This window comes from Balaenoptera ricei, chromosome 1 (assembly GCF_028023285.1).
Source record: "Balaenoptera ricei isolate mBalRic1 chromosome 1, mBalRic1.hap2, whole genome shotgun sequence".
Taxonomy (NCBI): Eukaryota; Metazoa; Chordata; class Mammalia; order Artiodactyla; family Balaenopteridae; genus Balaenoptera; species Balaenoptera ricei.
In genome coordinates, this window is record NC_082639.1 from 32,569,548 (window position 1) to 32,594,707 (window position 25,160).

The window sequence follows — 25,160 nt, forward strand, 5'->3', positions numbered from 1 at the left end:
AGCGCCCCCGTCGACCCCTCCCTACACCCAGCCTCCGCAGGTCCTCCCGAAACACTGTCCAGAGCAATGGCCTCCCCACGTCATAAACGGGGAAACCGAGGTTTGAACGCCCAGAGGGAGGCGGAGCTTAGCCTTGATCCCCCTCGGAGAGTAGACAGCCGCCCGTGATACCCGCCCTCAGAGAATCCTCCGGCTATGACCCTAATAGGGACTGAAGGATTGAACCCCTTCCTGACTACTGTGAAAAGGAACCGGCCTTTGCCAATGAGGCCAAACTGACAGGAGAATTAACCACTCATCTGTCCTCCTTCTCCGGGGGTGGAGCTTAGCCAGTAACTTCGGCCCTTCATTGGTCCGGGTGATTCCGGCAGCAGCAGTTGATAGAAGGGCGTGGCCTAGCCTTAGGCACGCCCCCCGTCGATCCCGCCTTGGGGGCGGGACTCTTTTCCCAGGCTAGTGGGGATTCTCTCTCCCGGGCGTGGCGAATAGGGGGCGGAGTCAAGAGCGGAGCTGCCAGACTTCCTCCCCGGTCCCTCCTCTGGGCCGGCGTTTCGGCCGGCGGTTCATTTCCGGTGGGGGTGCCGCGCCCAGTGAGGGCCCGGAAGTGGGTCGCGCGAAGATTGCTGGGCGGTTCTTGCCGGAAGTGGAGAGCGGCAGGGCTGATCGCAGTCCCGAGGTGAGGCAGATCTCTGAGGTGAGTGTGCGCGGCGGGGTAGGGACTATGGTCCCCTCCGCGGCCCACTGGCCCCTGGCGTTGTTAATGACCCTTCTGGCCTAGGCGCGTGCGGTGAGCCCCCCTGAGGCGGCCGGCTCCGGGGCCCTCAGGCCGACCCGGGATCCTGGGCGCGGTCTTTTAAGGTGGGGCCGCGGTGACCAACTGAGCCAGGCTCTCCTGGGGAGGTCCCTTCCGCTGGACTTCGCGGTTCTGGCCATCAGCCTCAGCGGAGGCCTGATTCCTAAGGTGCTCTAACTGAAAGGAACCTCCGAGACCTTAGAATCTTCTCTATCCCTGGTCTCGCCCCCATTGCTTGGATGGGTAAATTGATCCCCGGAGAGAGGAGGCTGGTCCAAGATCTTACAGCGAGCGAGGGAAACAATCGGAATCTAGACCTCAGTTCCTTAGATTACCAGCCCCAGATCCTTCCCCCGTTCATTTCCCAGGAACCTCTCTCTACCTTGGGGTGGTCTTCCAGTAGGTATCGTCTCGCGGGCAGTTGCAGGTTAAAGGCTACACGCTGCTTGGAACTTTTTAAAAATGCAGCCTGTTTGGAACGCCTGGGCAGTTTTTTTAAAAAGAGAGGATCGGGTTTTTGTGTTTGCAATCAGAGAGCCTCCCCTTTCTCCTAGTCTGTAGCTCTGATCCTGAAAAGCCAAGTTAACTTTGTTGAAGGTGTTGCATACTTCTGGACGTGAAACCAGTTGGCTCAGTTTTGGTCTGGTCCCACTGTCAAGCATCGGTAGCCATAGGCGCTTTGTTTAACTTGTTTGAGCCTGATTTTTCTCATCTTTTAAGTGGAGATCTCTGCTCACCTCACAGGATTAAATTCAGTGTAACAAATTGTGTTTATTCTTTGTTAGGCACTCTGCCATATCCAGGGAAGGCAGAAACAAAACAAGGTAGACCCTGCCCTCACGGAGCTGACAGTGTTTGCAGGGAATTTAACAAATAATTATAAATGTGATTAGTGTTGGGAAAGAAGAGCAGGGTGCTTTGGCAGTATGTAACGAGGGGCTCAGGAAAATCCCTTCTGCAGAAGCAGGATTTAAGATGAGTTTCGAAGCATGAAGAGCTCAATGAAGAGAGCATGAGAAACTTAAGGCAGAAGTTAGTATCAGAACTGTCAGTTGAAGCTCTTTATAGGGATCCCTGTTCAAGTGAAAACCGGGGCAGCCCAGCACATTAATCATTGACCAGCCATTTATTGAGCCCTTGATACGTGTGAGGCACATGTTCAATGAGGCACCTAGCCCTGGTGACTAAGGATACAGTAGCTCTCATGGAGTGGAGGAGGAGGCAGACAAGTAAATCGGGGGTGGCTTACAGTGTCATAGTGTGTGAGCACGGGGCTCTGAGAGGAGGAATACCTGAGCCAGCTTTCCAGGCTTTGGGGAGGAAGTGGGAGGCTAAGTCCTGCAGGATTTGTTTAGCCGTATGGTGAATCTGGAAAAGGGATTTCCAGCCAAAGGGTCCAGTGCAGGGACATGGAATCTGGACATGTGAAAGACCATGACTGGAATTCCAGTAATGCTCAGAGAAGTGGAGGAAGTGGGTGGGGTGGGGGTGGATCACATATGAAGGCCCTTGTAAACCATGCTAAGGAATTTGGAGCTTACCCTGAAAGCTGTGGGGAGGCTTTGCAGGCTCTTATTTAGGAAAATGATGTGGTCAGATTGATGTTTTAGTTCGGCCTGGCACGGGGGAAGGAACATAATGGGGAAGTAGACCAGTATTTGGAAGCTTGAACATGGCTTGAACCATGAAGACAATGAGAATGGGAAGGAGAGGAGGGATCAAATTTGAGCAATATTAAAAAGATGGAATCCATAGAGTTGAAGGCTGATTGTTTATGGAAATGAAAATGTAGCAGTAGCCTAGGGTGATTGTCTGGTTTTCTGGTTTAGGGAACTGGGTAGCATCATTCACCGTTATAGGTACTGTGAGAGGAGGGTTAAGTTGGAGAGGTGACATGGAAAGAAAATGAATTTTGGACATATTTAGTTTGAGGTATTTGCAGCACATCTAAGCAAAGATGTCTAATAAGGTATCTCAACTAGAAGAAAGAGCAAGAGAAAGATGTGGAGGCAGGAGAGGGTTTATATTGTTCAGGGAAGTACTGGAGCCTGGGGTTTGCAGGAGAAGATAAGACCAGAAAAAAAAGGTAGGTGCTGCCAGGTTGTGAAGGGCTTTTGATGCCTTGTATGAATGCGTTTGGATTTATTCTATGGTTGGTATTTTGCTAATTGTTTGACTTGCTGCTGTCCAGTATAAAGAAATTTCTGTTGGAATTTACCCCCTTTTTCTTCCCCAGAAATACTTCATCAATCAGATGGACATAATTTATGTTTCAGAGGAGTTTAAATAAAATGGTAACTGTGAAAGTACTTTCTCAAGTATAACCTGTCATGCAAACCAAAAGTGGTGGTATTGTTAAGATTCAGTGAGTGTATTTTTGCTTTGAGGAGGTTAGCTGTTTAGTTTGTAAAATGTTTTGTTTCCAACCTGAAGGATGAACTTTTTTTTCACCCCTTTTCTTGCTTATATATACCTTTGTTTAGTTTTAGTTATTTTTTTAACTAGGGACTGAGCCTTTAAAAAGTGACTTCCTCCTTTCAGTTTTCTGTGAAGTATGGTGAGTCAAAGATTCATTTTACTTAAACAAGCAAATGCAGTGTCATTGAAAGTTGAACCCTCTGGTTTGAAATTTAATCCTGAGATTTGAAATCTGAGTATCCTCAAGCTATATCTTAGCCAGTCCTAGTGATTATTCCTTTGACTTGTCCTCATCAGTTTCTTTCTTTACTTTCTACTAAACTGGCTTTCGTATCTATACTTCAGCTTCTCTACCATAACCAGACTACTCTTTTAAAAAGAACCATTTTCATCTTGTTAACCCTTCACTGGCTTCATTTTCCCAAAGCATCAAGTCTAAACTCTATTGTCCAATTTACAGAGTTCTCCACAGTCAGACCCTCATCTTAGTTTTCATTGGGTGAAATTCTAATTTAGAAAGTCCTGAACTATTACATCAGCATTTTATTTGTACCTCTTGCACTTACCTTTTGCTCATTATTACATTAGAACAGGGTTTCTCAGCCTCAGCATAATTGACATTTTGGGCCAGGTGATTCTTCATTTCGTGGGGTTGTCCTGTGCATTGTAGGATTTCAGCAGTATCCCTGGCCTCTACCCGTTAGATGCCAGGGGCACTCCCTCAACTGTGACAACCAAAAATGTCTTCAGACATTGCCAAATGTCTCCTGGAGGACAAAATTGCCCCTGATTGAGAACAGTGCATGAGAAAATATCATAGCTCTGATTGTGCGGTGTCTTATCTCTCCAACTCAGTTCTCTGAGGGCAGGCTCGATGGCCGTGGTTAGCACAGTGTATGGCACATGATAAACGCTGGGTACCTTGCAAGGAATAAATCATGGGTTTCACTGAGGCATCAAGAATTATTGTTCATTCCAGGAATTTCTGGGTGGGCCTTGAAGAACTTGCCTTTTTGTGTTTTTTTTCCCTCAGAGGATATGATCTTAATAGAGAAAGGCCATTGTTTAGGCCCTCACTAGAAATGAGGTTGGTGTTAGTTGACAGCGCAAGTCAGCAGATTTATATTTCCCCTATACTGGGGCTATATAAATTCCTGTTTTCTTTGCCTGCATTTAGACAGCTTGGTTTAGTGGACAGGGATTATCATTTATTTTACATTGGATGTAGTTTATGATGTTGCTACTCAAGATTTATTTTGACTGATAAAATTATTGTACAGTTGACCCTTGAACAACATGGATTTGAACTGCGCAGGTCCACTTGTACGGGCAGATATGGAGGGCTGGCTGTAAAGTTATTGGAGGATTTCCCACTGCACTGAGGGCCAGTGCCTGTACCCCCATGTTGTTCAAGGGTCGCTGTAGTTTCATCATCCTTAAATTAATGCAGCTCTAGCATTCACCATGAAACTATTTGTTCTTGATATACCATCATGTAAACCTAATAAAAACCATCAACTCTAAAAATACTCCTCAGCTACAGTGCAGCTTTGTTTGCCTTGTATTACCAGACCTGTTGTATCAAATTTTTCTATTCTACTGGAAAGTAGTTATAGTTGAAATGTTTAATGGAAGAAGTGAGCTTGCTTTTTTGTTTATTTTTTATTTTTTTTCCCCTCCAGAGGTCATTAAAATTCCTACACTTAAGTTAATTATAGACTTACAGCCGCAGATCTTTTCGTATCTCTAGCTGTAGCTGAATCATGGCTAGGGACAAATGGCATCCTTGAATCTATCTTTATGCATGAGAATGGGAAATGCTGTTCTGTTTACAGCAACTACCAGTTGAAATCAACCAATGCAGTTTTTCCTTATACAACATAAAAGATTCCTGCTGAATGCTTTTATGGTGTTAGTCTTCGTAATATTCCTTGAATGTGAGAGAGAGGGGAACCCTTGACCACACAAGGTTATCTCTTTGCCCCAGAGCATTGAAACAGCTAGTGCTCAAGTCTGACTTCAGCTTGTACACTATTACTAGCTTTACTCACTCCTGGAATTTTAGATAGAGGACCATGTTTAATGGTCAGGAGACAAGTGCTGATATTGGGTAGAATTCTTTCCCTCCGCAGGAGACAGGCCTTTCTTTCTGTTTTAATCTAAACCTCAGGTGGCAGTGACTCAGGCACTAAATGTCATTGGTTTCATCAGAGAAACCAAATGCTTGGGGAAGAACAGTGGCTCCTGATTTGGGTTAGATTTAGATGGCATCTTACTGGGGCAAAGTGGTGTCTGTTCTTTGGTTTCTGGGTTAAATCAGCCAACTTGTAAGTATCCTATTAGCATGTGTAGATTTTGCTCTGTAACATGTTAGAGCCTAGTGATGAGAATTTCTATATTGTTAGGAGTAGAACTAACTAATGCCTTATAGTTTAGTGGTAGCTTAGGAGAGATATCCAAGTGGAGCTGTTTTGTTTTGTTGTCTTCTATTATAAAGAAATTATATTACTATGTTAAAAAAATTTTGGAAAACGGGGAAATTGTCTAAAACTCCATCACTCGAATGTGACAAATACTGTAAATTTTGTGTTCTTTTTCAGGTCTTTTTCCACAGTGCATTTAGCTCTTCCCCTGTAATTAGAAGTCTAAGCTAACACGGCATTGAACATCTTCATGCCTATCAGTTTTCCCATGTTAGTATTATTTTCTTAGGATAACATCTAGGGAACAGAATTACAAAGCAAAGGCCAACAGAAGCATTTTGAAGCAGATCAGTTGGGCTACCATAGCATACAGGGTGACTTGTATAGTTGCTTTCTTTTCGATTTTACTTAAGGGTATGACTTAGAGGAACAACTACCTGGCAAAGTAGAAAACATTTTAAGCATAGCAACTTCTTATGAGTAGAAATTCATTCCACTGCCTTAATTGCCTGGTGAGAAGAGGCAAGAACTGCAGGAGTAACCTGGTTCCATTTGCTTCTGAGTGACAGGCAGAAGGAACTGGGTTGCTTGAATTGTTAGAATGATGAGAATATGAAGCAGCTTTGGCAGGAATCACTGACCATTTCTGATTTTGCTTGGTTTCAGACTACAGAAGAAATTGCTGGAGAATCAAGCTCCTGGTTTCTTTTCACTCTGCATGATATCCCTCCAAAAGCCTATGCAGTCTCATGACTTTATGACCTTTCCTTGCTGATGACTTTGTAAACATTGATCTCTAGCCTTGATCCTTCCCCAAGCTCATTTCTAACTATTTACTGGACATTCCCACTTGGAAGCTTCATCTTCTGTTCAAACTGTGTATCCAAAACTGACCTCATCTTCTTGCCTTAGCTAGACGTGCCAGAAACCTGTTTTTTCCTATAGTGTCATCATTCTCTTACTCCCCTGGATTTGCAACTCTGGAGTCATCTTTGACTCCCTTCTTTGAATGCTACTGTAATTCAGTAGTCAGTACCACACAGTTAATACTTGTTCTGTGTTTAATGCTCAGTTGTTTTGTGTGAACTCCAAGGGCAGAACCAAGATCAGTGGGTGGAAGTTGCAGGGAGACTGGTTTTGCCTCCATATAAGGAAGAACTTTTAAATACTTTGAGCTGTGTGAATGGAATGGGCTGCCTCCAGAAGTCTTGGGTTCTCCACACTGAAGGTGTTTGAATAGAGGCTATCTGACTAATTGCTGAGAATGTTGAAAGGTCTGTTCTGTCATCAGATGGTGCTTTCTAGACTCCCTCCTGATCCTGAGAGCCAGTGATTCAGTGGAAGGTAGCTTTGTCACTCCTGCTAGACTCCCTCAGGGTAGAAAAACTATTTTACTGTTAATTCAGGTGCTGGTCACTTAGCGGCCTAAAAGTGATTATTTTTTTCCTTTGCAATACCAAAAATATTTTTTACAGTACCACTTTTTTATTTTGCAGCTAGTTGAACAGCTTTCAACCTAACCTAGACCCTAATATCTTACGGTTATTTCCCCAAAACCCATTCTATCAGACAGTACTTGTAAAAATTTTGCTTTCATCACATTATTCCTTCTCTCAGAACCCTTGAATGGCTTCACATTTATCACAACATCAAATTCAAATGTTGCCCAGGTTTCAGTGTCCTCCATAACCTAGCCCAGCTTGCTTATTTCCCATGAGACTATGTGGGCTAACCTTCTCACACTTTCTGTACATAGCCTTCTTGGTCTCTCTTTGCTTTTGATTGCTCTGGAATGTCTTCCCTTTTTTCTTTTACTTTTTCTGTCAAAATGCCCCACTTCCCTCCTGAAACCTCCTGAGACTACCTTTAGTCCTCATTGATTTCTTCTCCCAGCATGTAGTCATCTATACTATATAATTCAGGACCATACAACATTCTGCAAAGAAAAAGCTCCACTGTATTAACTGATAACTTTAACTTTTCCCAATCCAAATGAAATTAGTTAATCTCTAAGAGAACTTTAAAAAATATAGTCTTCAGTATTTAGTCGATTGGCATTTCATTTGCGTTGCCCTTCCCAATAAGAATGAAAGCTTCTAGAGGGCAGAGACCGCAAGTCTTCTGTTTCTTCAGTAGCTGTCACAATGCTAAGCACTTTCATGTTATGAGTGTCTTCTGTGTGCCAGGTTGTTCTAGGTGCTGCAGATTTGGGGGGTGGGGGCAGCTGGGGGAGCAGGGGTGGGGAGAATGGATAAATTGCCATGTTTCTGGAGGCTGTATTCTAGTACATGATATGCAGCGATAACATTTTACATTTGAACTGCATTTTAAGGCTCCCAAAGTAACTACTCATCTGTAAAACCAACTCCTTTGATCCTTACATCTCTGTGTGCTAGGTGAGGGTCCATTAAATGACTATCCTAAACTTACACAGTTAATACGTGGCAGAATTGGGACTCAAACCTTGGTCTCCTGAATCCAAGTTTTATTTAGACTTGGGTAATTAGGACTGCCTCTCCTTCTGAAGCTTTTATGATGAATGCTTAAATAGTTGGGAATCTGTACCTTCATTTACGGAGGCTTACATATAGTTCTTGGCTACTGTCAGTCAGAAATGACAGGGAGCAAGATTAGGCAAAGCTCTAGTTTTCTGCTCTGGCAATTCTGTATTCTTGGGAAAAACCTTATTTTAAATATTTGCTTTCCAAACATGTGTCATCTGTACTGAATGTGAAAAAATATTGGCCTCCGTAGAGGAAATTGAGAGCAGAGGAATTGAAAGCTGCTAATAATGTGCCTAAAGACACCATAAAGAGACCTTAAACCCACAGTGCTGTGCTCAGCAAACAGCTGGGGCTGGATGCTGTGAAGAACCCGTTAGTCACTTAATTGCTTAAAAGAGCCTCAGAAAATCTGTGCTCAAGGCTAGGTTCTCTCCCCACCGGTTGTTTGATATCTAGCAAGCTTTTTAACTTCTGTCAGTTTCTTCATTCTAAAGATGGGGATCAGTATCTTTATAACATATGTCACAGAATTATTTTAAGTCTCAAAAGAAGCAGCAGTTTGATGATATAAAGCACCTACAATTCTAAAGGAGTTCTGTTTTTAATTAATATTATATCGTCTAATAAACAAGGTTATCTACCTTATGGCACTTGGTTTGAAGATCTCTATATCAATTTAATTTGTGCCCAAGAAGGCAGCGTTTATTTGAAAGATGGGAATGTTTGTTAGAGCCTACAAACAGGCAAAAAAAAAATGTTTTTTTAAAGAAAGGGAAACGCCCCTCGCACTTCTCCCCAGATTTGACACAGAGAGGAGATAGCCAGACTTGCGTTGAGGGGAGAGGGGGTAAAGGCACTTATGTATTTATTTTTCCCAAGGACCTTCATTAACCTATTGTATTTATAGTGCCTACCATGTTTATAGTACTGGAATTACAAAGGCAAGACATGGTCTCTTCTGTAGGGTGACTAATTGCCTGTTGACTATTAAATGATTTTAAACCAGTGTGTTAAATGTGTGGTAGAGATAAGTACACAATGATATGTGGGAGCACATATTGGAACTGCTTCTTGGGGAGGTGATACCTTGGCTGAGACTGAATGGACAGTAGGAATTCTGGAGAGGGGGCAGATTGAGAAGGGAAAACATACCAAACTGGAAAAGCTTCCTTCCTAGAGGAGGTGACACCTTAACTGAATCTGAAAAAGGCAGTAGGAGTTATGAGAAAAGGAACAGGTTGGGAAGGGAAAGCAACCAAGCAGAGTGGATAGCACTGTAAAGGCTCAAAAGTGAGAGAAAGCATAACTCTTTCTGGAAAATGCAAGTAGTTCTGGGTTGCTGTAGAATGTTGAGGAAAGGTGTGGCAGGAGATAAAACTGGCAGAGTGGTAGGAAATAAAGCAGGGCCAGATTATGGAAACCCTTGCTTGGACTTTACTCTGAATCACTGTGGTAATAAGGAGAATGGATAAAGAGGGTTTGTAACTGGAATTAGAGGAGACTAGTGAAGAGGTTATTGCAGTAATCTAGGCAAAGTCATGATGACCGAATTTTTATCAATCAGGATGAAGACAAGGGGCATCTATTTATGATATGCAAGATAGAGCCTATGGATTTTGATGACTGATGAAATTAGTAAGAAGATCATTTAGTTAATGTTTATGGAATCCTAACCATTTTTCAGGACTGAGCGAGCCAGTCACTTCCACATGTATTTCCTCATTTATTCTCACTACAGCCCTTTGGATTTTATATTGTTGTTGTTCCTGTTTTACAAATAAGGAAGCTGAGGTTGAGAAAGTTTGGTAACACTCAGACACAGAGCCAGTGAGTACCACTGTTCAAACTCCCAGTCTCTCTGACTTCTCTAAAGAACAACGCTCTTAACCACTATACTGTACTGCTTAACAGTTTCCAGGTTAGTATCTTGATTGCTGGTAGTGCTGGATTACTGAGACAGTGAGTCTGTGGGAGCAGTGCTAGGGAAAATGATGAGTTCTGTTTGGGACATTTCAGATGTCCTTTGGGACATCCAGGTAGAGATGTCTAGGTGGAAGCTGGATCTAAAATTCTGAATCCCAGAAGGATGGCCTGAGCAAAATATACTGCTCTGGGAGTTGTTAGTCTATAGGTGGTTGTGGTGGTATCACTCAGCAGGTGGACTGGATAGTAACGCGATAATGGTAGTTGACGGCTTTGGAGTGGACATGACCACCTAAAGAACGAATATGCGTACATAAAGAATAAGACAAGGTGTGTCTTTCGGTCCTTCAATTCTAGACATTCTTTCCCATAACATCTCAAATTTCACTCCACCCCCATCAAAAACAAAAAACTAGGAACTGTTCTCCTATATTTGATTAGTGGTGGAATGAGATTAGCTATGATAGCTGTTTTGTCTTTTCTCATTCTGCTTAAGTTAAACAGCAGAACCATAGCTTGTTTAGCATTGAAAGCTTACAAGTACAAGTAAAAGATGGAAAAGAAGGAAGCAAAATCCATGAAGCTGTATTATTAAACTTTTCAGATTGGTAAGTATTCACGAACCCTGGCAGCCTTTAGAGATGCTTGTACTGTGTTACCATGTTCACATTGGCCGCAGCTTATAGCATCCATTATGTCCGAAGGAACATGTTTTATAACAGAATGGGTGGTATTTATTAATGCAAGGTAGCTTGGGAGTTTATTGCAGTCACTGCCTTTTCCCCTGGGATTTACAGAGTGTGGTGGATTATATGTGTCTGTCCCTGGATAGTACCCAGAATGAACAGGGCAGCAGTTTGGATATCTGGGTGATTGTGCCATAACATAAGGGAGAGTATATTGGATGCTTCTAGTCTGCTCCATAGTCTGTTCCATTTTGAGTAGAGTACAGATTTGGAGGCTTCTGCTACCTCTTCAGGCCGGCGAATGGAAAGGTTTATTTGGTTCGCATTCTTATTTTTTCCTTGATTCTTTTTTAAACAACATTCTCTGGCAAATCACTGGGCTCTGAGAGATCAGAGCCTGTACACGGAAAAGAATGGACAGGGATGATATTGTCTTCCTTAGTTTATCTTTTGAGTTGCTTCTCTCTTCCACAGGGAAGACAATGTGTGTTAAATGAGATATTCTGTCATGTAGCTGTCTTTGAGGGAATTATAATTGCTATGGTCATTTTAGGTGGCTTCAAGGGAGTTGAGTTCATTCGGCTTCAGTTGCCTGAATAAATTAACGCTTTGAAATGGAATCTCTCCAAGTCAAGTCTTTGATTGTGATTACACTGACTGATTTTTATGAGATCACCTATAGTCTAAAGCACTTTATGTCGGTGCATATTGATAACATTAACACTCATTTATGTATATTTGTGGGTAACTTTCAGAACCCTTGTCTCTCTGGAGTTCTGGGATACTATACTTCAGGTTCATTAACTTCTAAAATATTTATTGAACACCTTCTACCTGCCAGGTAGTGGTCTAGATGACAGAGGGTAAACTTGTTTAGGAAACAAACCAGAGAAGGTCCCTTCTCTTTTGGAGCTTACTTTCTTTAGGATATTAGACATTGAATGAGGCTAGTTCAGATAAGTTGGTACTTGTGAAAGATCTGTAACAAGCTCTCTGGGTGTGTCTGTTCTCCTTCCCTGCTGCATATCCAGATCCTACCCACCCTCATGTGAAGCCCAGCTTAATTGGAAGCTTTGCCATAATAGCCTTATCTGATCCTTCCAGCTGATACATTCTTCCCCTCTCTGAAATCCTGTGTTATTCTCTCTACAACTTATGTCACCTTAATTTTTTTTTTTTCTATTTGTTTTACAGTTGTTAGTGCACATGTAAAGTCTCCTCTATTAGACTGTAAGTTATTGGGGGCAGGATAAATACCCTATTCATCTTGGTTTTGGGCATTCCATATGTAGGCAGCAGGATGTTGTAGGAAAAAACACAGAACTTAGAGCCAGAAGGCTTGAATTTGAGGACTGGCTTCCCTACCAGCTAACTGTGAGACTATAGGCAAGTCATTTAACTTCACTGAAATTGTTTCCTATCTCTGAGAGGATAGTAGTTATCTTTCCATTCCTAAATAGTTGTTGAGAGGCTTAAACTGAGATAATATATGAGACTGTATTTTGTAAATTCTAAATTCTTACACAAATATTTATTTGATGATATCATAGTAAATATTCAGTAAGTATTTGAATGAGTAAGCATTTGCTTTCAGTTAACACTGTTTCCTGGGTAGTTCTTTTGCTTAATGAAGTCTTTATGATTTTGCAAATATGCTAGACTATCTTCCATCTTATTTTACTGTAAAATGATTCTGTTCCTCAGAATTGGCATCCTCTTCACTCCCAGGGCATTCTTTTTTTCTTTTCTCCCTAGGTTCTATGTAATATTAAAGCAACAAATGATATTTGATCTGTTTCAGCAGGTGCTACATTATGGCTGACATGCAAAATCTGGTAGAAAGGTTGGAGAGAGCGGTGGGCCGCCTGGAGGCAGTCTCCCAGGCCTCTGGCACGCACTGTGGGTATGCAGACGGTGCTGCAAAAGGTAAGCAGCATACAAGCCAGCAGAATACCTTGAGTGGTGAATACTTGGTGTCCTGGCCGGAAATTCTTCTGTCACAGTATATTCCTTCCTTTGGAGCTAACTCCCTAAAACGTTTAATCTAGAAAGTTCATTGCCTATAATTCGTATTGCTGTGAACAGATAAGGGAGGAAGTGACTTGTGCAGGGAGGCCTGTGGTTAAGTTATTTTAACACGAGAACTTCCTGCTTGTGTGATATTTCCTGTTCTTTCTTTAGCAAAATGACTCTAGTATAAGTCAAATGACAAGTGATATTAAATTTCCTCTCTCCAGACGATTGGCAAATTGGCCATTTTGCACATGCCCAATTGAATCAGATTGTTAGAGCTAAAAGGAACCTTGAGAGGGATCATTTTGTTTATTTTCATTCTATTGGTAAAGAAAATTAAGCTCAGCAAGAAAAGGGGACTTAGCCAGGGTCGCACAAGAAGTTAATGGTGGTTCTGGAGCTAGAACACAGGCTCCTGACTCATGCTCCAGCCTTCTGTTTACTGTGTTACCTTGCCTCTCTGCTTTCATATGGAAGTGCCTTTAACAAATCCTCTTTCTGATGTGTGACCAGTTCTTCGTGGTGTGTCTGTCTTCAGCAGGAACGACTCCGTATGTGCAAGCATTTGACTCTCTCTTGGCCGGTCCTGTGGCAGAGTACCTCAAGATCAGTAAAGAGATTGGGGGAGATGTGCAGAAGCATGTAAGGAGGTTTGGCCCTTTTTTCCCTCTTTTAAGGACTGGTGGCTCTCTTCAGATCCTACTCATCCTTGGTTGAAGAGCCCCTTGAGAGGCTCCTGGCTCCTTCTCTTCTACCTGCACTGAGGAACTCAGTCCACGCACTGGAACATTTCCTCAGGTTTTTCCAGGCTCCCTGCTTTTATCACATATTCCGCATGGGCTTCTTTTATACAGATAGTTTGCTTGGTGCATAAAACGTGGCTTGGTTCATCTTTGTAGTGAGAACATGCTACCAGTCTGATCCCAGTGTGTTATATAACCAAGCCTGGGGTGGCTTATTCAAAGGAGTCATCATCATGACTTAGCATTTATAAAACTAAGCATGGTACTTATGCTAAAGCTATGCTAATGTGAGTTATTTTCACACTTAGCCCACAGTAAGAATGTGAAGTAGGCAATGACAGGTGCCTCTCCACCAACCTCCCTTCATGTGCTGCTACCCACGTTGTCACCCCCGCCCCTACTCTGTCTCTCTCTCTGAGACCCAGAATCCTCCTGCTAGTCTTCTAAGTGATCCTTTGTCAGCAAGAACCATGTTTAGGATCTTCCTGACCCGTCAGCAAAACTGGTTGCTTGATCTTTGGAAGAGCTATTTGGAGCCTCTTATATACCATCTGTTGGCAATGGTGTTAACTCTAGAGAGTGGGACTGGGACTTAGGTAGGAGTGTGAGGCTTGCATTTTTACTTTATACAGTAGGTCACATTTGAAAAGGTTTTAAAACGTATCACTTTTATATATATTTTTTTTACTTTTATATTTTAAAAATACAAATCCAGAAAAAATATATGACTTCAATTTGAATTTTTGTATTTGTAGTGCTTATAGCCTCATGTTTCTTAAACTCTTGGTCATGACCTTCAGTAAGAAATACATATTTGTGGGACTTCCCTGGTGGTCCAGTGGTTAAGACTCTGCACTTCCACTGCAGGGGGCATGAGTTCGATCCCTGGTTGGGGAACTAAGATCCCGCATGCCGCACGGCGCAGCCAAAAAAAGAAAGAAAGAAAGAAAGAAATGCATATTTGTAACTAAGATATAAGTTTCACATTATGCTACTTGTGTTGCACTTTTTTTTTTTGGAAATAATTTCCAGTTGATGTATTGAACTCATTGTTCTATTCTCCTTCACTTAATAAAGTGCTGGTTATGGGGTCACAAAGTTGATTTAATTATCTGTGATAGGTCATGGTCCAGCATTTGAAAAATAGCTTTAACACAGAGGAGTAAATACCTTGAGAATTTGAGGCATAAATTTAGGCTTTTGCTTTAACTCTTACCTCTAGTTCTTGAGAACAGATTTGGGAGGGCGGGGGAGGTGATGAGAGGTAAGAGGGATTTTCAGTGCACTTCATATCACACTGCATGTTCAGTTGCTGACTTGACTTCATCGAAAGCTAGCCCCAGTTATCTTCATTTCCAACTCTGGATTATATCCCTGATTAGTTCCAGCAGGAACAATGATATATTAGTCTGCCATCAGTCCCAAGAATCAGGAGTACTTGAAGAAATCAGCGTGAAGTGCCTGGGTTGCTACCAGAGTACATGGAAGTGGAGGTTTCAAGTTATTCTTACCAGGACCTCTCCAGTTGTAAAGTGTCATTGATAGCTGATTCTTCTCCTTTCCTCTCCTTTTCAGGCGGAGATGGTCCACACGGGTCTGAAGTTGGAACGAGCGCTCTTGGTTACAGCCTCTCAATGCCAGAAGCCAGCAGGCGTAAGTTCATTACTAGTTGGTTTGATGCACAGGACAGGTTGAGAGCTTTCTGCTAAGCTATCACAACATGCTAAGATAGACCTACTAGGCTCATGTATGTTCACACCAAGTCCCAGAGGGAGAGTCAGGTTTTAAGCGCCACTATGGGAATGTGCCATTGAGTATATATTTATTGGGCTCTAATGGCTTTTTTTCTGTCATTTTACTTAAGACTGTAGTTATCCCTGGGACTTTGCTGCTTCTCTCAATAGACATTCTTAGCCCAAATTCATCATATTGTCCCTTATGCCCTTTGGGACCTAGAGAGTGGTTCTCTCGCTCCACTATGAGTGGGCTCAGTAGGGCTGCTGGGGAGATCCTAAAACTCCTAAAGTACTGCTTCTCCAAAGTACTGCTTCTCCCCTCACCCTTCAGTGGTTAGGCATCTCTCTTTAACTTTATTCCTACCTCAAGATTTTATGCTGCCACAAGTATGAAAATAAATTAGAGAAAATTTAGATTTTTCTCAGAGCCAAACATTTTAGTTTTGTTTCATTTCTTCTTTTTGCATTTGGCTTTCCTAGGCAGAAGGCTAATAAAATAAGTCTTCCTACTAATGCTGTATTAAAACCTGTGAACCCTTGGCATGCCTAAATAATGTAAAAATAGCGTAAGATAATGTTAAATATGTTAGACTCTAATTTTTAATCTATCTCGAATAGTTAAAGCATTTTGTCTAAACCTTTTTTCCAAGCCCACACTTTCCACAACAAATCAGGCAGCTGAGACATTATTATCTTTCCCTTGCTTTAGATCGAGGATTGGCAGACTGTAGTCTGCAGGCCAAATCTGGCCTGCCACCTATTTTAAATGAAGTTTCTTTTGGAACACAGCCATGTCCATTTTTTTAAGTATTGTCTGTTGCTGCTTTGTGCACTACAACGGCAGAGTTGAAAAATAGCAACAGAGACCGTATGGCCTGCAAAGCCTGAAATATTTACAGTCTGGCTCTTTACAGAAAGTTTGCCGACTCCTGCTTTAGACTGTTCTCATGCTAAGATCTGAGAAATGAGATGTTCAGGAAACCAAGCTTCGGATGAAGGATGAAAACACAGAAACACAAGATTCATCCATTTTGCTGAGCTGTCTGCTCAAGTGCCAAGCCCTCTAATTGCATTTGATTCAACAGATCTCTTCTCAGCAGCTGCTATATGGCTAGCAATGTGTTGAGGGCTATACGGATTATAAAAGAGGGCTAAGACAAAGCCCTTGTCTTTGAAGAATCAATGACAAAGAAAAGCATGTTTACATGGGTCCATTAATAAATTGTGCTGGTGTGTGATAAGGTGCCAGAATTGGTTATGCTGATGATAGATGCTGTAGGAGGCCGGTGTGGTTGGTGGAGTGCTGTCCCTCATGACGCAGAGGAACACATGGATAGATGGAAAAAGAGGAGCCCAGAAATGAACTAGTGTCTCCTGTTAGTGGGACAGAAAAGAGGCAAGTGGCAGAAATGGTAGAATTTTGTGGTACAGCTGGAGTATGGGTCCTGATCATGAAGAACCACAAAATCCAGCCTGGGGAGTTAGAACTGTCTAAGGAGAGTGAGATGATGAGCAGTATTGTAGCCATGTGAATCTTTGCATGATAAGTACAGAGTTTATTTGCATGCTTGTTGTAGTTCGTGAAGAATTCTTGCCTTGAGGATCAGAGTTGAGCAACATAAAGGCTTTTATAAAAATACACTAACCTCAGTCTTTTCTTGCATCTTTTTCTAGAATAAGCTTTCCGATTTGTTGGCACCCATCTCCGAGCAGATCCAAGAAGTGATAACCTTTCGGGAGAAGAACCGAGGCAGCAAGTTGTTCAATCACCTGTCAGGTGTCAGCGAAAGTATCCAGGCCCTGGGCTGGGTGGCTATGGTGAGCGGCACAGCTTCCATGGGAGGGAAGGGACAGATTGAAAGAGGCAAGGAGATATGGCTGGAGAGGCCCCAAGTCACTGACAGCTTCTCTTTTTCTAGTCTCCCAAGCCTGGTCCCTATGTGAAGGAAATGAATGATGCTGCCATGTTTTATACAAACCGAGTCCTCAAGGAGTACAAAGATGTGTAAGTCCAGCCTGTGCTCAAGGGGTAAAGGACAAACCCAGCTGGTTACTTGCTGGAGTAGTGCTTTGGGTTAAGTTAAGACTGCCTTTGGCTGCTGTGTTGGTTCTCTTATCTCAGGGCTGGTTTTTGGAAAGTTTGATAGATATTGGCTCATAGAAGCTGTATTTGCAAGCAAGCAGGAAGTGTTTCTGTTTCCTCTTCTGCTTTTTCTCCAGGGTTTGTAGAGGACTTTTGAGTCTTCTCATCCTTACCCTTCCAGGTTTAGGAGGTAAAATGGACTAATGCCCTTTTATTTGCCTATGTGGTCAAGATTTTGTTCCTTTGTTGAAAACTTCTAACTGACCCAGTTACAAAAGATTCAGTAAGATTTACTAGAAAATGACCCTGACTATTCACGTGGTCAGGTAAAGTGAGATGAAGGCTGCCTGACCACTGCAGGTATTGCATAAGGGGAGTCATTGTACGTCCAACCACACATGTACACCAGTGCCTACTTCTCCATTGCTGGTTTTGAGCTGGAGTGACTGCAGGCAGCTATTACTTAGCTGCATAACTCTCCAAACCCTTCCTTTCTTCCGTCCATCATCAGTTAACCAACATCTGTGAAGGATTAAGCCTTCATGTGGGTGAAAAATGTCCCAGAACACCAGGCCGCTCCTTGATCCTTCCAGTAACCTGGGGTTAAACATCACAGTGTTTTCATTATACTCCACCATATACTCTGCAATTTACAGTTGAGGAAATTAGGCTTTATGCTAAACAATCATAAACTCTTCCAGCTAATAATGTATAAGAAGAGAGGAGGACTTACCTGGTGGCGCAGTGGTTAAGAATCCACCTGCCAATGTAGGGGACACAGGTTTGATCCCTGGTCGGGGAAGATCCCACATGCCGCGGAGCAGCTAAGCCCGTGCGCCACAACTACTGAGCCTGCGCTCTAGAGCCCACGAGCCTCAACTACTGAGCCCGCGTGCCACAACTACTGAAGCCCACGCGCCTAGAGCTGGTGCTCTGCAACAAGAGAAGCCACCGCAATGAGAAGCCCGCGCACCGCAACGAAGAGTAGCCTCCCACTCGCCACTACTAGAGATAGCCCATGCGCAGCAGCAAAGACCCAAACGCAGCCAAAAAAATTAAAAAAAAATTTTTTTTTTTTAAATTAAAAAAAGAGAGAGAGAGAGGATACTTGAACTATAGTGCAGTGCTGTTTCTATAATTTAATACTGATTATTTCCTCCTAACTGGAAGTTTTTATTTTTAATTTCTTAGGAGGAGGGCATGTTTTTGACATAAGGCATTATGCTATAAGGCAGTTGAGTTTCTTGGAGTCCTAGAGATCCACAGTGATGCTTAAGAGACCTCTCTACCGTGGCTTCATGCACGGAATGTTTGCTTTTATCAGTTTTGTATATTAGGCTCTGCCTAAGGTCTACATTGAAATAGTGGTTTTGCTACTTTTAAAAAAAGTTTGAGGAATACTGCTGTAAGAGATAGAAAGATATAATCTGGAGTCCCTATCCGTATGGACTTTGGTCTAATTAGGGTAAGAGAATAGGTTCAAAGAAAGAAGGAAGGCTCAGTTACGATAGAAAAGCTGCCGTTGAGCAGAGCCTAAGAAATGCCACAGGCAAGAGGATGTGAGTTCACAGATAGGAGGGGATCTGGGATCACTATTGTAGTGTACCCTGCCTGTCTGTGATGAGTTCTTCTTTAATTCTCCCAGGGATAAGAAGCATGTGGACTGGGTCAGAGCTTACTTGAGTATATGGACAGAGCTGCAGGCTTACATTAAGGAGTTCCATAGCACTGGACTGGCCTGGAGCAAAACGGTGAGTGCTCCTCCCCTCCCTTCATCCCTCCAGGACTGGATCTACAGGTTTCTTAGACTTTAGCACTACCAAGGTCTAAGAAGGAATGTTAGTCTTCTCAGTGGAGGGTAGAAAGAAAAAGGAGAGAATGAAAGGGGAAAAAAGAGAAAAGAAAGCAAGGGTCAGAGAAGGAATAGTCAGTTCTATTCAGCGTCAGTAAACATGGGTCAGGGACAGTGATTGGGCTGGAGGAGAGATAGATGAATGAGTTACACTGTGCCAACCCTCAAGAAGCGTAAAAATACAAGTACGAAACCCCACTACAAATCACCAAGCTAAGTGCTGTAATAAAGGTACCCACTACAGAGTATGAAGACGAGAAGAATGATTCTCACTGGGAGAGACTGTACTTTGAAGAGGTATACTCTGAGACTTTTCAGGTATAGGACAGAAGTGGGGGAAATGGGAATACTAGTAAACAGCAAAGCTTAAACAAAGTAAATGCAGAGTAAATGTAGAGATTGGTCATCTGGCTTCAATAAGGAGAGAGAGTCACCTATTTAGGAGGAAAGGCTGGAAAGGAAGGTAGTTGAGACTTTTAGACTTTATAATAGGTGATAAGTAACTATCAGAGGTATTTGAGCAAGAGAGTGATAATGATCCTATTTGTCCTTAAAAGAGTCTTAGTATATAGGTTAGGGGTAAGGGCTTATGCTCAGACTATGGAGGTGCTCATGGTGCTAGGGGCTGGTACAAAAAAGAATGAGATATAACCAAGGTAATAAACTGATTTAATGAGATTGAGGGGGTTGGAAGACTCAAAGAAGATGGAACGGTCAAGCTTGGATGATAATATCTCTCACTGAAATAGAGACATGGGTGTGATGGTGAAATCAGTCTTGGACTTTGTGAGTCTGAGGTACCAGTGACACACTAAGTAAGTATTTAGAACTATAGGTTCAGAGCTGGAATTAGGTAGAGGCCAATGGAAAAATGTGAAGGTTGAAAAATGGAGTTGAGTTGGATCCTTGGGAAAGGGTGAGAAGGAATAAAACCAAGTTGGGTGTGGGTAGGGAGCATTAATCATTGCATCAGGGGCCACAGTGGGTACCCCATGTATCTTGGACACATGCAGGGCCCTATTGGGGATGGTACAGAGGAGAAGAGAGGCTGATTGTGTTACCTGCACTTACTGTTCCAGGGGCCTGTGGCAAAAGAACTGAGTGGATTGCCATCGGGACCCTCTGCTGGATCGGGTCCTCCTCCCCCCCCACCAGGCCCACCTCCCCCCCTAGTCCCCACCAGTTCAGGCTCAGATGAGTCTGCTTCACGCTCTGCACTGTTTGCACAGATTAATCAGGGGGAGAGCATCACACATGGTAAGTGAATGCTTTGGCAACAAGAGTTGGTAAATAAGTTGTTTTGGCAAGAACTTACCAACTAGAGACCTGACAGTCTGTAAACCAGAACCGTGATTTGTATATGGGAGATTCATTTGGGGTGTCACATTCCTTCAGGTTGCCTAAAGGGATAGCAGAGCTGGCTCAAATGGAAATTGAAAATGGATCATTATAGTTGGGGGAATCTCTCTCCCCACAGGAAAGTGATTTAATATTAAGGGGCATATACAGAGTAGCTACCCTGTTGTGCCAAGACATGGTGCCGGCAGTTTTCCCCAGAGCTTTTTCCAGGTTACCATGTGGTCTCTTTAGGAGGTCATCGTGGAGGGGGTGGTTCATGTCCTCAGAGGGTGTATATTAGTCATATGGAAAATTTGCATAAGAATGACCTGATGTTGGTATAGAGAAAGTAGACACCCTTATACACAGTAGGTGGAGGTCTAAATTATACAGCACTCTCCTAGGAATCTACCTATAAAAACACTGAAAGAACAAGTTTTATACATTGTTATTCATAGTAGCTAAAAATGGTGTAACAACCTGTATATCCCACTGTAAGAGAAGTGGTTAACTGTGGTGTGTTCCTCTTGACGCAATACTATGCAGCCATTAAATCTTTTTCTGCAGTGAACCATGCAGTGTTTAGGAGTGGTGGAGCTAAAACGCCAGTATTGGTTATAGAGATTGGGCCGTGTCCATAAGCAAGGCATGTGTCAGCCTGTTGAGGGTGATTATGGAATGTTTTTCCTTAAAAAGAAAGATATTTTTATTTATTTATTAAATTTGTTTATTTACTTATTTTTGGCTGTGTTGAGTCTTCGTTGCTGCACTCAGGCTTTCTCTAGTTGGGGCAAGCGGGGGCTAATCTTCGTTGCGGTGCACAGGCTTCTCATTGCGGTGGCTTCTGTTGTTGCGGAGCACGGGCTCTAGACACGTGGGCTTCAGTAGTTGTGGCATGTGGGCTCAGTAGTTGTGGCTCACGGGCTCTAGAGCGCAGGCTCAGTAGCTGTGACGCACGGGCTTTGTTGCTCCGCGGCATGTGGGATCTTTCTGGACCAGGGCTCGAAACCATGTCCCCTGCATTGGCACATTGGCAGGCGGATTCTTAACCACTGAGCCACCAGAGAAGCCCCCAAAAAAGATATTGTTAGAAACTATAGGTTAACTTGAGAAAATTTTTATTTTGTTAATTGGTTAAACCAAATTTCTTAGCAGTGTGCATGCTTATATCTAAATAAAAAACAACTATGAATAGAAAAATTATTGGAAGGGGAGTTTCAAATGCTAACACTGATTGGGGATCGTAGGTTAGCTGTGGGTGAGGTTTTTTTTCCTTTTACCAAATTTTCTTTATTATCACATACTACTTTTTCTTCCTCTGTTGCTTTAAAAACTACATACTTATTTTGTGAGTATATACTGATACTTAGTATGTGTCTTTCTAGATCTTTGTACATAACCATCCCCCCATACACACACATTCCACTTTTTTTTTTTTTTTTTTTAGTGGAACTTTATAATTTAGTCTTGGGGTAGAAGAAAAATTATAAAAGTGCTTCTCCAAAGCTGTGTGTGAGAGAACATCTCAAAGGCTCTGGTTTTGGGCTTTGAATTTTTTCGTAAGGGTCAGTTTAACTTCTGATAGCAGAAGTTGGTTATTGCCTCAGCCCAAAGCCCTGGTATGAAGGACAGGAACAAGGCAGCTGTTGTTCTTACAGCCCTGAAACATGTATCTGATGACTTGAAGACTCACAAGAACCCTGCCTTGAAGACTCAGAGTGCTCCAGTACGAAGTGGCCCCAAACCATTCTCTGCATCTAAACCAGGAATCAGTCCTTGCCCCAAACCAGTCACAAAGAAGGAGCCAGCTCTACTTGAACTGGAGGGCAAGAAGTGGAGAGTGGTGAGTTAAAAATGCCAGGACTGGGGGAACAAGGAGTGGGGACAAAGCGGTTAAACGGAGCACAGCCAAATGAGTACAGGGTTTTGGCTTAGATTGCAAGAATGAAAGTTTGGCATAGCCTGTGTTTTGGGGTGGCATGTGCTTAATGATGAGATTCCTGAAAGGGGTATCTCTTTAACAGGAAAATCAGGAGAATGTTTCCAACCTGGTGATAGATGACACAGAGCTGAAACAGGTGGCTTACATATTCAAGTGTGTCAATTCAACATTGCAAATCAAGGGCAAAATTAACTCCATTACAGTAGGTGAGTTCTTGTTGACCTAGGGAGGCTCTGTCCTAGAGCTTGAGAGGGCTGGAACCATACCTACCCTATTTCTAGAGATTCTTAAATTCTTAATTCTTAAATCGAGTACTTTCCTTTGAAGTTACACTGTTGACCCGCTCCCTTTCTTCTCCTAGATAACTGTAAGAAACTCGGTCTGGTGTTTGATGACGTGGTGGGCATTGTGGAGATAATCAATAGTAGGGATGTCAAAGTTCAGGTAACTTGATATCTTGGCTCCTTCCTTTAGTCCCTGAGGAATTAATTGAAAGAGACACAGCCGACCCACAGATGTTGCTTTGGTGGGAATCTGACTCTACAGAGTCTGTAAGCTGAGCTGCTTTGGATGTGGCAGGAAAAGAAGTTGGCCCTTATCACGAGCTCTTTCCAGTACCCATTCTCACCCGCCCCTAGTATCCAGTATCCGTTGTACACCTGTGAGTTTTTCATGTAATCCCGTGAAACAGTGAAAGCTTTTCCCACAGCTAACTTGTTCTCCTGGCTGCTGGGACTCAGTGCTCTTGGTTTCCCCTGCAGGTAATGGGTAAAGTGCCAACCATTTCCATCAACAAAACAGATGGCTGCCACGTTTACCTGAGCAAGAATTCACTGGATTGTGAGATAGTCAGTGCCAAGTCTTCTGAGATGAATGTCCTCATTCCTACAGAGGGCGATGACTTCGTAAGTTCCTTGATCTCTTTAGTAGTATGATCTGAAATCAGAAGGGACTGAAGACTTGCGTTGGAGGAGAAGTCTTCCAACGCAGCTGATGGACACTCCGCACCAAGTGGGTGCAGCCCAGCAGTGCACACCTCAGGCACACAGACGCATGAGGTAGTCCCACGAAGCAGACCCCCGAAGGAGGGTGGTTTCTGCCTTTCTTAGGCAGAGCAGATGCTCAGGGTAGTCAAAAAGGAACGGGATTGAATCACAGCACCCTGTTGAGCTGGTGCCATGAAGCCATACACATTCCCATCTACGCCTCGGAGGTTTAACAGTCTGCAAGTTCACTGATCAGTGAACAGTAAGAGACAGACTCAAACCTACATCTGTCTAGCTTTGGAGCCTTTGTTCTCGTTCCTACACTGCGCTGCTCCTTCACTGTCAGCGGTGGGGGAGGTGGTCTGGAAGATGTGGCGCTGTCAGTTCCACAGCCTTGCTCTCTCAGGTGGATTCAGTTTCTCTCTCATTACATCCTACTTGCTCTCAGTGTAGTGCAAGCGAGCATTGAAAGTTAAGACTTAATTAACCCCAGTGTATTGCCTAGCTTGGGTTTAAAACTGTTGTTTCTTTATTTGCAGAATGAGTTCCCAGTCCCTGAGCAGTTCAAGACCGTATGGAATGGGCGGAAGTTGGTCACCACAGTGACAGAAATTGCTGGATAAGCGAAGTGCCACTGGGTTCTTTGCCATCTCCCTCACACCGTGGGATAAATCTGTATCAAGATGGTTCTTTTTTTAGATTTCCTCTACCTTTCTGCTCTTAAACTGCTTCTCTGCTTTGAGAAGCACAGCTACCTGCCTTCACTGAAATATACCTCAGGCTGAGATTTGGGGTGGGATAGCAGGTCTTTGATCTTCTGCAGGAAGGTGCAGCTTTTCCGTATCAGCTCAACCATACAACCAGTCCATTCTTAAGGAACTGCACATCAGGACAGGTGTGTTTTAGCTTTCAGCCTTTGGGGTTATTTGACCAACAAATAGTCTTTGGGGAAGGATAAAGTAGTCCCCAGGAATTAACAGATCACAATGTTCACACAAGTTAATATTTTTCTAACAATGAGCGTGAAGGTAGCAGAAGCTGGTGTGATCCTAGTTGGTTCTTCTAACTTAAACTAATTTTCACTGTTGACAAGTGAGGCAAGGGTTTGCACAGGACCAAAGGCTGAAGCTTGGCCATCTAGCATTCCAAGCAAAATGATTTCCTGTAAGCATTCCTTTTCTTCTGCATTCCATCCTGCATCTGCCCGAACCTGAGATAGTAGGTTGTCCTGTGTTAGCTGCTGTGGTGGTGCCCTGCACCCAGGCCAGCTAAAGGAGTCTTGGACCCTTCCTCTCTCTGGGCCCCTGCCCAGCACCTTCCTACAGAGATGACTTAAAAAGAAAAAAAAGGAAAACCACACCATTCCCAGGAATCTGGCTTCTCTTTCTCCTTCCATGCTGGGTGCCCATCATCCATCTTCATTGCTTCCTTTGCCCTGTCATGCTCAACAGCTTTTGGCTTCTGTCTGGGCACCTGAACAGAGGACTAAAATCTCCACTGCAGGCTGGTTTTAGGTCTTGTGTAAAAATCTTGCACAGCATTGCTAATGTAAATTTCAGTTTTTCCTCTAGGACAAACACTTTACCAAAATATGCAACTTTTTTTGGTGGGAAGAGAGATTGTCCTGTGATTTCTACCCGTTTCCTGAGGCCTGCGGAAATGAACCTTTATGTACTTAAAGTTATACAGAAAATAGAATAAAATTAATACCAAACTTGCT

The 25,160-nt window shown here is 43.0% G+C and overlaps 1 protein-coding gene across 5 annotated transcripts; it reads left to right on the forward strand.

Moving 5' to 3' along the window:
• Nucleotides 1–575: 575 nt before the first annotated feature.
• On the forward strand, nucleotides 576–25,158 carry CAP1 (cyclase associated actin cytoskeleton regulatory protein 1). 5 transcript variants are annotated; one of them, XM_059919735.1, is made up of 13 exons: nucleotides 576–676; nucleotides 12,552–12,673; nucleotides 13,299–13,402; nucleotides 15,079–15,156; nucleotides 16,914–17,057; nucleotides 17,159–17,244; nucleotides 18,968–19,073; nucleotides 20,254–20,431; nucleotides 22,171–22,355; nucleotides 22,537–22,660; nucleotides 22,816–22,898; nucleotides 23,216–23,359; nucleotides 23,980–25,158. In XM_059919735.1, the coding sequence occupies exons 2-13, from the start codon at nucleotides 12,562–12,564 to the stop codon at nucleotides 24,061–24,063; spliced, it is 1,428 nt and encodes a 475-aa protein (XP_059775718.1). In that variant the 5' UTR covers nucleotides 576–676; nucleotides 12,552–12,561; the 3' UTR covers nucleotides 24,064–25,158. The 5 variants fall into 5 exon arrangements, with proteins under 5 accessions (XP_059775718.1, XP_059775709.1, XP_059775702.1 ...); XM_059919726.1 differs by having other exon boundaries at nucleotides 580–694; nucleotides 12,549–12,673; XM_059919719.1 differs by having other exon boundaries at nucleotides 581–694.
• Nucleotides 25,159–25,160: the final 2 nt, after the last annotated feature.